The 11,077-nt window shown below is 47.8% G+C and overlaps 1 protein-coding gene across 1 annotated transcript in view; it reads right to left on the reverse strand.

Annotated features, from left to right (window-relative positions):
• The window catches only part of LOC126424907 (general odorant-binding protein 72-like), a 67,028-nt gene extending 58,269 nt beyond the window's left edge, over positions 1-8,759 (reverse strand). The window contains exon 1 of the mRNA XM_050087750.1: positions 8,634-8,759. Coding sequence (XP_049943707.1) covers positions 8,634-8,702 — 69 coding nt within the window. The 5' untranslated portion in view covers positions 8,703-8,759. The remainder of the gene's footprint in view (positions 1-8,633) is intronic.
• Positions 8,760-11,077: the final 2,318 nt, after the last annotated feature.

Here is an 11,077-nt window from a genome sequence, read left to right on the forward strand (position 1 = left end):
GTTTTTTGCACAGTCCAATCTAGCCACTGTCACGAATGATGAAGATAATGATGAAATGATGAGGACAACGCAAAAACCCAGTCCCTGCGCAGAGAAAATCCCTAACCTGACCGGGAATCGAACCCAGGATCCTGTGATCCAGAGGCAGCAACGCTAGCCACTAGACCACGAGCTGTGGACCAACCGAGATGGGTTTAATAGGATTGGCATCAGACGAATTTAGCCGAGACATCAGCATGTGTTCACTATAATGTTCATCAAACCACTGTAGCAGGGTTCTGGCCCGAGACACAGACAGTTGTGCTGAAAGATGACATCGCCGTCGGGGAAGACATCAGGCATGAAGGGATGCAGGTGGTCTGCAGCTGTCAGCCTGTCTTCAGTTAATACCACAGGTCCTATGCAAGCGCAGAAGAATGTCTCCCATAGCATAATACTGCTCCCACCAGCCTACGTCCGTGGCGCGCTGCACGTTTCATGCCGCCGATCACCTCAATAACGGCGTTTCTGAAGACGACCAGCCACCTAATGTAACAAACATGTGACCCACCCTAACAGCCGACACGTTTCCTTTGGTGGTCGAATCCCGATGGTCCAGTGCCCACAGTCGTCGTATCTGACGATGTCGTTTGGTCAACGTGTGAACACCTAGAGGTGGTCCGCTGCAGAGCTCCATGATCAACACTGTACGATAAACGGTTTGATCCAAAACACTTGTGCATGCACTAGTATTGTGCTCTTTGAGCAGAGATGCTCAGATCACGAGCTATCCAATTTTAAAGAGCAGACAAGCCTCCGAACACCAAGTTTTGTGAAGGGTCGTGAATGTCCAACCATTTAGCCGCTACCTCTCTCCATAAATTCTCGCGGCAGTAGAGAATTTCGCCCTTCTCGAAATACTAGTTCACAGGCTCTGCTTGATAATAATGTGCACTTTGTGAAGGTAGCATATCTCAATGGATTTTCCCATTTATAGCCCAAATCTTCACTAGGGTCATACACCGTCTGTGTCTGCTTCGCCTACATACTTTGTTTACCACGCCACGTGCCCTCAGTGCCACTGGCAGCATCCAAAGTCGCGCTGGGCAGTGGACGTTATGTTTTCGCTGATCAGTATACGCAACGTGCGAGTGCAGGTTGTGACATACGGACGACGACGTACGGAAGTTTGGATCTGGCAGTGATACGCGGCGCGTAAAGCGGGAAATCCATGTTCGAGAGCCCGTCCGGCACAAACTTGCACTGTCCTCATTCTAATATACAGGCGATGGTGGTTCATATTCGCAGTTGCGAGTACAATTCCTACGCTACTGGCCATTAAAATTGCTACACCAAGAAGAAAGAAAGGCAGATGATAAACTGGTATTCATTGGATAAATATATTATACTAGAAATGAGATGTGATTACATTTTCCCGCAGTTTGGGTGCATAGATTCTGACAAATCAGTAGCCAGAACAACCACCTCTGGCCGTAATAACGGTATTGACACGCCTGGGCATTGAGTCAAACAGAGCTTGGATGGCGTGTACAGGTAGAGCTGCCCAAGCAGCTTCAACACGATACCACAGTTCATCAAGAGTAGTGACCAGCATATTGTGACGAGCCAGTTGCTCGGTCACCATTGACCAGACGTTTTCAGTTGGTGAGAGATCTGGAGAATGTGCTGGCCAGGACAGCATTCGAACATTTTCTGTATCCAGAAAGGCCCGTACAGCACCTGCAAATTGCGGTCGTGCATTATCCTGCTGAAATGTACGGTTTCGCAAGAATCGAATGAAGGGTAGAGCTATGGGTCGTAACACATCTGCAATATAACGTCCAATGTTCAAAATGCCGTCAATGAGAACAACAGGTGACCGAGATGTGTAACCAATGGCACCCCATACCATCACGCCGGATGATACGCCAGTATGGCGATGACGAATACACGCTTCCACTGTGCGTTCACCGCGATGTCGCCAAACACGGATGTGACCATCATGATGCTGTAAACAGAACCTGGATTCATCCGAAAAGCCGGCCTGTGTGGCCGTGCGATTCTAGGGGCTTCAGTCTGGAACCGCGTGACCGCTACGGTCGCAGGTTCGAATCCTGCCTCGGGCATGGATGTGCGTGATGTCCTTAGGTTAGTTAGGTTTAAGTAGCTCTAAGTTCTAGGGGACTGATGACCACAGATGTTATGTCCCATAGTGCTCAGAGCCATTTGAACCATCAGAAATCATCCGAAAAAATGGCGTTTTGCCATTCGTGCACCCAGGTTCGTCGTTGAGTACACCATCGCAGGCACTCCTGTCTGTGATGCAGCGTCTAGGGTAACCGCAGCCATGGTCTCCGAACTGATAGTCCATGCTGCTGCAAACGTCGTCGAACTGTTCGTGCAGATGGTTGTTGTCTTGCAAACGTCCCCATCTGTTGTCTCAGGGATCGAGACGTCGCTGCACGATCCGTTACAGCCATGAGGATAAGATGCCTGTCATCTCGACTGCTAGTGATACGAGGCCGTTGGAATCCAGCACGGCGTTCCGTATTACCCGCCTGAACCCACTGATTCCATATTCTGCTAACAGTCATTGGATGTCGACCAACGCGAGCAGCAATGTCGCGATACGATAAACGGCAATCACAATAGGCTACAATCCGACTTTTATCAAAGTCGGAAACATGATGGTACGCATTTATCCTCCTCACACGAGGCATCACAACAACGTTCCACCAGGCAACGCCGGTCAACTACTGTTTGTGTATGAGAAATCGGCTGGCAACTGTCCTCATGTCAGCACGTTGTAGGTGTCGCCACCGGCGCCAACCTTGTGTGAATGCTCTGAAAAGCTATTCATTTGCATATCACAGCATCTTCTTCCTGTCGGTTAAATTTCGCGTCTGTAGCACGTCATCTTCGTGGTGTAGTAATTTTAATGGCCTGTAGTGTATATAATAAGGGACTGTTGCAACATATTGTCCTTATCACTTTTGAAAACGGGAGAGTTTGTGCTACCACCGAAGGGCCCAACTGCGTTGCTGGACCTTATTGTAGTTCATCGTAAGCTAGGCAGGAAAATTGTCAGTTAGGGTTCCCTCATAACGAGGTCATCCCTGATAGGAGAAAGATGAAGAAGGAAAAAGGCTGTGTCATTTTTTAAGGAACCGTTCAAGCATTCGCCTTAATCGATTTAAGGAAACCATAGAATACCTACGAGGTAGCATCGATAAGCACCAGTAATTTCTTGTGTGCGCAAATGGTTACCAGCAGACTAAAATACCGCTAGGCGTCTCCCCCATACATCTTCCCTGAACCAGAGCGGTTAGCGGCTGCGACCTGAGTGGTTTGGTTGGTACTGGTGAGTCTATTTCCAATGTGCTGTTTAAGTGAGTTTGCGGTTTGCAATGTCTCACTTGAAAGAATAGCGTGTCTGTGTAAAAACTCGTGCTAAACTGTCGATGTAAGCTTTTTCAGAAAACGCTTTAGCTCAGACACAGACTTGAAGACAGGTATAAGGTTTAAAAAACGAGCGAACATTGCTTTGTGATGATCGTTCTGGTTGCCCGGCGACTGGCGTAAATGTGCAGGAAGTGACGGATCTGATTCTGCAGGTTCGTAGACACACCGTCCGAGACCTCTGCGACACTTTGAGGATGGCGGATGTGAAAGTATTCTGTCAGAAGAGTTGAACATGGGAAGGATAGCGGCGAAATTTTGGCCACAACTGTTTCAAGATGATCAGAAGAACTCAAACAACTGCTTCCAGACAATACAGGCTTTCTTTCACAGATTGTCACCAGTTTCAACAATTAGGTTTATGAGTGCGATCCTGAAACTAAGCAATCATCGTCGCAATGGAGGAGTCATTCTTTACCCAAAAATGTTCGACAAGTCATGAGATGTTTTCAGTCGTTGTTGGTCGGCTTTTTTGACGGTGACGGGATTTTTCATAAAGAAGTTGTTCCCCCTCGTCGGGCAGTCAATAAAGCGTTCTATCACTATATTGTAAGACGTTTGATGGGGGACGCGAGGAGGAAACGTCGACGGAAGTGACGTGCGAAAAGCTGGGTGCTCCACCGTGGCAATGCACAACTGCATACATTGAACATTACTGAGGAACTTCTGAATAAAAACAAGATGTCAAATGTTCCTCACCCGCTCTTTTCACCACACTAAGCTCGTAATGGGTTCTTACTCTTTCCCCGAGATCAAAACCAAACCGAAGAGACGTAGGTTTGATACAGCAGAGAAGATTCGGGCGTAAACGCGGACGGAGCTAAACTTCTTAACAAAGAAAGACTTGCAGGACGCAGTTCATATGGGACAGAAACGTTGGGGCGGTTGTATTCGCTTCCAAGGGGACTACTTCGAAGGTGATGGTACAGAGTAAGATGTAGGTAAGACGTAATAAGTTTAAATAACGTGTCGTTGTTGTGGTCTTCAGTCCGAACGCTGCTTTGGTGGAGCTCTCCGTCCTACTCTATCCTGTGCGAGCCTCTTCTTCTCTAAATAACGCCTGCAACCTACATCCACTAGATCCATTTGAACCTGCTTACAGCATTTAACATTGGTCTCTACCTACACTCACCCCTTACCCACTCACCCCGTTGCACACACATACACACTTTCTTCCATTACGAAACTGGCGATTCCTTGATACCACTAGTTGTGTCCTACCACCTGATCGCTTATTTTAGCCAAGTTATGCCATAAATTTCTTTTTTCCCCTAATTCGATACAGTAGTTCCTCTACCCATCTACTCTTCAGCGTTCTTCTGCAGCACCATATATCAAAAAATTTGATTCTATTCGTGTCTGAATTGATTATCGCCCACGTTTCACTTCCTTACCAATCTGCACTCTGTACAAATACCACCAGAAAAGGCTTCCCACCATTTATACGTATTTTAGATGTTAACAGATTTGTCTTTTTCAGAAACGCTTTTCTTGCTATTGCAGTCTGCATTTTTAAATCATCTCTACTTCGCTGTACACAGGGAGGAGAAAAATAGTGTCATGAAATTTTAGCCATGGATATCTGATGCCAGTAGGAACCAAAATTACTAATGTTGTGTATGTCGACAACGCACCGTTTCTAACTACAGAAACTTGGCACCAGGCACTCCGATTGGCCGCGGGATTGTCCTGTTGCCGAATGCTCTGGACAACGCATGACTGTGAATGCTTTGCCTGCCGGAGATCGCGATGTATGCCAGGCGGCGCGCACGCTCCGTAGTAGCGCACCAGGCTTCCACTGTGGGGGGAGTCTGCCGGGGTCTCGACACGTCCATTGTAGTTTCATGATAAGACGTACCGGGAACAAACTCGTCAACAGCTATTAGTTCGCGCACAGAAAGTCTTTTACAAATTGAGTCGGCCGTGAAAAGGGCCTTTTTGTAGCTAGGACATCATTCACTTAAAGCAGGTGCTGGAACTGGCGACCCTCTGACGTGACACAAACTTGGTAACGACGAACGGTGTTTTGTCGAACTCTTTCAAGGATTGCTGGCATTACCCTGATGTGATTGGCGGCATGTTGAATTCGATCCATTAATTACTCTTCGTTTCTAGGTGGTTCGCGTCCAGGAGGGAGAACTAGAAACTTGAAGAATCCCCACAGGAAAAAGTCCGGTGGCGTGAGGTCTGGTGACCGCGGGGGCTATGTCCTACGAGCACCTCTGCTAATTACCCGGCTGTCGAAGAGTTCATCTAAATATCCGCGCACTTCACGACATGCGCGGACGCCCCATCGTGCTCCAACTACACGCATAGCCGTATGTCCAGGGGAACATCTTCCAGCAGGCCGGGTAGAGTTTCTTGCAAAAAGTGAAGACAATTTGCGCCGTTAACTCGAGGAGGTAGACGGACCATCCCAATCAGAAGGTCACCCACAATTTCTACCCAAATGATGAGCAAAAATCATTCCTGGTGTCCGTGGATGTACCTGACGTGAGGATTTCCCCTTGCTCAGTAATGAACATTTCGTATGTTGTAAAGGCCATCCCGAAGGAAGGTGTACTCGTCGGTAAACAACACAATGGTGGGGAAGTCGGCATCTCGTGCAACAAGTCGCAGAAACCACTGGCAAAACCCTGGCTTGTGTTCATAGACCGCCACAGGATTTAAGTCTCGGACGGGTGGAAACTAAATGGAAGCTGGCCGTCATCTACATCTACATCTACATTTATACTCCGCAAGCCACCCAACGGTGTGTGGCGGAGGGCACTTTACGTGCCACTGTCATTACCTCCCTTTCCTGTTCCAGTCGCGTATGGTTCGCGGGAAGAACGACTGTCTGAAAGCCTCCGTGCGCGCTCGAATCTCTCTAATTTTACATTCGTGATCTCCTCGGGAGGTATAAGTAGGGGGAAGCAATATATTCGATACCTCATCCAGAAACGCACCCTCTCGAAACCTGGCGAGCAATCTACACCGCGATTCAGAGCGCCTCTCTTGCAGAGTCTGCCACTTGAGTTTGTTAAACGTCTCCGTAACGCTATCACGGTTACCAAATAACCCTGTGACGAAACGCGCCGCTCTTCTTTGGATCTTCTCTATCTCCTCCGTCAAACCGATCTGGTACGGATCCCACACTGATGAGCAATACTCAAGTATAGGTCGAACGAGTGTTTTGTAAGCCACCTCCTTTGTTGATGGACTACATTTTCTAAGCACTCTCCCAATGAATCTCAACCTGGTACCCGCCTTACTAACAATTAATTTTATATGATCATTCCACTTCAAATCGTTCCGCACGCATACTCCCAGATATTTTACAGAAGTAACTGCTACCAGTGTTTGTTCCGCTATCATATAATCATACAGTAAAGGATCCTTCTTTCTACGTATTCGCAATACATTACATTTGTCTATGTTAAGGGACAGTTGCCACTCCCTGCACAAAGTGCCTATCCGCTGCAGATCTTCCTGCATTTCGCTACAATTTTCTAATGCTGCAACTTCTCTGTATACTACAGCATCATCCGCGAAAAGCCGCATGGAACTTCCGACACTATCTACTAGGTCATTTATATATATTCTGAAAAGCAATGGTCCCTTAACACTCCCCTGTGGCACGCCAGAGGTTACTTTAACGTCTGTAGACGTCTCTCCATTGATAACAACATGCTGTGTTCTGTTTGCTAAGAACTCTTCAATCCAGCCACACAGCTGGTCTGATATTCCGTAGGCTCTTACTTTGTTTATCAGGCGACAGTGCGGAACTGTATCGAACGCCTTCCGGAAGTCAAGAAAAATAGCATCTACCTGGGAGCCTGTATCTAATATTTTCTGGGTCTCATGAACAAATAAAGCGAGTTGGGTCTCACACGATCGCTGTTTCCGGAATCCATGTTGATTCCTACATAGTAGATTCTGGGTTTCCAAAAATGACATGATACTCGAGCAAAAAACATGTTCTAAAATTCTACAACAGATCGACGTCAGAGATATAGGTCTATAGTTTTGCGCATCTGCTCGACGACCCTTCTTGAAGACTGGAACTACCTGTGCTCTTTTCCAATCATTTGGAACCCTCCGTTCCTCTACAGACTTGCGGTACACGGCTGTTAGACTAACTGATGGGTGACCTCCAAGTCGTGTCAACCGCTCGAGTGCTTGTCGGAGGTGCTTGCTCGAAGCGCTCGAGAACAGGCTCTTCAAATGCAGCATCCCGTAGTGTTCGAGGTCTTCCAGCATCAACATGATATCCCGGTAATAAGCCTGTTTCGCCAAGTCGCCGGTGAATTACTGTAAACGCTTATGGGTATGGGTGGCGTCTTGCTGGGTACCGTTCCTTACACAACCGTCGACCTCCATGCGCATTACCGTCAGCTAGTCCATACACAAAAACCACATCTCGTTGGTCTCGAATGAATAATGTGCCGCCATGCTTACTGTATGACTACATCGTAGGTGGCGTGTGTGTGCTCCGAATTCCTATAACGAGAGGTGGAGACAAAGAGCATGACCTGTTCGACACGTGTGCGTATCGCGTTGGGGCAGCGATGGAGCGAGGGAAGTTTGTATGTGTGAACCGCAACCATAGCGCTGCTCGTCAACTGATGAACGGCAACAGGGCAATCCCACGGCCAATCGGAGCGCGTGGCGCCAAGTTTCTGTAGTTCAAAAACGGCGCGTTGTCGATCTACACAACATTAGTAATTTTGCTTCCTACTGGTATCAGCTACCCAGGGTTAAAATTTCGTGACACAAGTTTTCTGTGCCCTGTATACGCAGATTGAAGTGACGAATGAAAATTTTACCAAGGCTGGGATTCGTACCCAAATCTCCTGCTCACTAGGCAGATGCGCTAACGACAGCTCCACCCTGGCACAGTGGCTTTTGACGAATGCACCGACTACCCTAGCATGCCCTCTTCCTCAATCCAGATTCCTATTCTCTACTCCCTTTGGGGGAATTCTAGACACCAATTCTTAAATCTGTATGGTTGGATCAGGAAATCGAACTCTGCTTCTCTCGGAAGTGAGAAACGCTGGTAATCCATTTGCGGCCCTTGGCAGTAGTCAGAATGGAATGCTAGTCTTTTGTATGGCAGCCACACACTCTGACCACTCAGCTACGGAAACAGCAAAGGCGCCTTGTCTTCAACAGCAATACAGAGAAGATAGGAGTGTAGCTAGAGACAGCACCTGCGTGTGAACAGCGGCGACCACGATCAGCAGGTAGGCGGTGAGCGCCGCGGAGGTACCCTTGTCCATGGTGGCGGCTGCAGGTGATGGTCGCACAGAACGCTGGGGAAGAATATCGCTACGGGAGCTGCGTGCCTCCTTATGAGAAGACGGCGCGGCCTTGCCGCTGGAAAATGATAGATTGCCGCCAGTAATTACACGTGGGGGGGCGTGACTGGCCCTTGTAGGTCTCCTGTACTGACGTGTGTGCTGGGAGGACGGCAGTGGAGGAAACGACCGTGACAAGATGGATGTCCGACATCAAGGGCCACGACAGAGCGAGCTGGCGCGCTGTTGGGGCTCTTGGCTCGCATTTGGGTGGACAACGGCTCAAGCTCACGTTTTTTTGTAAGTTATTTACTGCAAAAAAAAAAAATGGACTTCCTCAAGGATCAGTTCTAGCTCCCTTGCTCTTCAACCTCCACAGTGACATGCCTAACACTAGTAGCAAAACGTTTCGCCATGTCAGTGACCATGCAATAGTCTACGCTTGAGGAAGGAGAAAATATCTTGTCTAGAGACTTAGAAACTCTCAGTATTGATTACAAAGCATGGAGACTCAAATCAAACACAAACAAGGCAGAAATCTCCACTTTCAAACAGCAAACTATCAGCTCAGTATGAATTTCTGTCGACACAGGATCAGACACAGTTACAGACTGAGTAGCTTGGTGTCACACTCGATCGGTCTTTAATGTACAGAAGACACCTGGAAAATACTAGCTTCAAGCTAAAGACACAACTTCAGAAGGAAACTGGTTGACACAACCAAGGGTGCTGAAGCATTCACTGGATGCAATGCAGCTTTGGCAATAATATACCCAGTTGCTGAGTACTATGTCCCAGTATGGCAACACAGTGCTTGTACAAGGAAACTGATCTGAATGAATCAATCAGCATTACTGTAGGTGCACAAAAAGCACATCAATGCCTTGGCTACACATAATAAGTAACATTCCACCACCTGAACTGCAATGCCAACAATCCGCCAATCTGTCCCCGAACCTTCCAATTCATACCATCTTAAATGACCCTCCTCCAGACAAATTGATGTGTTATACTGTGGGATAACGGAAGAAACAAGAAGTTTATTTAATATGTCAAGGGTTGTATCAACGACAGCCGCACTAGGCCATTGAAATCATTCAATGGCGAAAGATGAAAATTTGTGCCAGACCGCGAGTCGAACTCGGATACCCCACTTTCCGTGAGCAGTCACCTTAATCGCTTCGGCTATCCGAGAATGCTTCACGTCGAGTCCAAATTCTCAACTTATTGCACACTCATAAGTTGTGTCCCTACCCATTTTAACTAATTTTCTCGCAGCATTTCCTATATTCCCTCAAGAGGATTGGGCCATATTGTGCCTCTGCACTGACGATATCACATCAGTCAATCTTACAGTTGTTACACGTGTAACTTATGTGTGGTGTCGGTTCTGTCGGACATGTCCAACCGAGCAGACACCACACATTTACAGTGATCAGTCAAAACATTACGACCACCTATCTAATAGTCGCTATGTCCACCTTCGGCATGGACGACGGCCGCAGTGGCCGTGCGATTCAAATAGCTCTGAGCACTATGGGACTTAACATCTGAGGTCATCAGTCCCCTAGAACTTAGAACTACTTAAACCTAACTAACCTAAGGACATCACATATATCCGTGTCCGAGGCAGGACTCGAACCTGCGACCGTAGCGGTCGCTCGGTTTCAGACTGTAGCGCCTAGAACAGCTCGGCCACAATGGCCGGCGGCCGAGCGGTTCAAGGCGCTACAGTCTGGAACCGAGCGACCGCTACGGTCGCAGGTTCGAATCCTGCATCGGACATGGATGTATGTGATGTCCTTAGATTAGTTAGGTTTAAGTAGTTCTAAGTTCTAGGGGACTGATGACCTCAGTCCCATAGTGCTCAGAGCCATATGAACTATTTTTTTTTTCGGCACGGACAACAGCGGCAGTACGTCGTGCCATGGAAAGAATGAGGCTTTGGCAGGTCGCTGGAGAGAGTTGGGACCACATTTACACACAGAAGTTCCCCAGTTCTCGTAAATTCCGTTGACGGGGGTAGGCGATGACCTCTGACGCCACCTTCAATCACATCCCAGATGTGTTCGCTTGGGTTCAGATCTTTAGATCTGAGGGGCCAGCACATCAATTGGAACTCGCCACTGTGTTCGTCGAACCACTCCATCACACTCCTGGCCTTGTGACATGGGGCATTATGTTATTGAGGAATGCAACTGCCGTCGGCAACAAGATCGTCATTAAGGGATACACGTGGTTTGCAACCAGTGTACGGTACTTCTTGGCCTTAATGGTGCCTTTCACGAGCTCCACTGTACTCATGGATGCCCATGTGAACGTTCTTTAGAGCATAATGGAGCCGCTCACAGCTTGTC

Source organism: Schistocerca serialis, chromosome 10, assembly GCF_023864345.2.
Source record: "Schistocerca serialis cubense isolate TAMUIC-IGC-003099 chromosome 10, iqSchSeri2.2, whole genome shotgun sequence".
NCBI lineage: Eukaryota > Metazoa > Arthropoda > Insecta > Orthoptera > Acrididae > Schistocerca > Schistocerca serialis.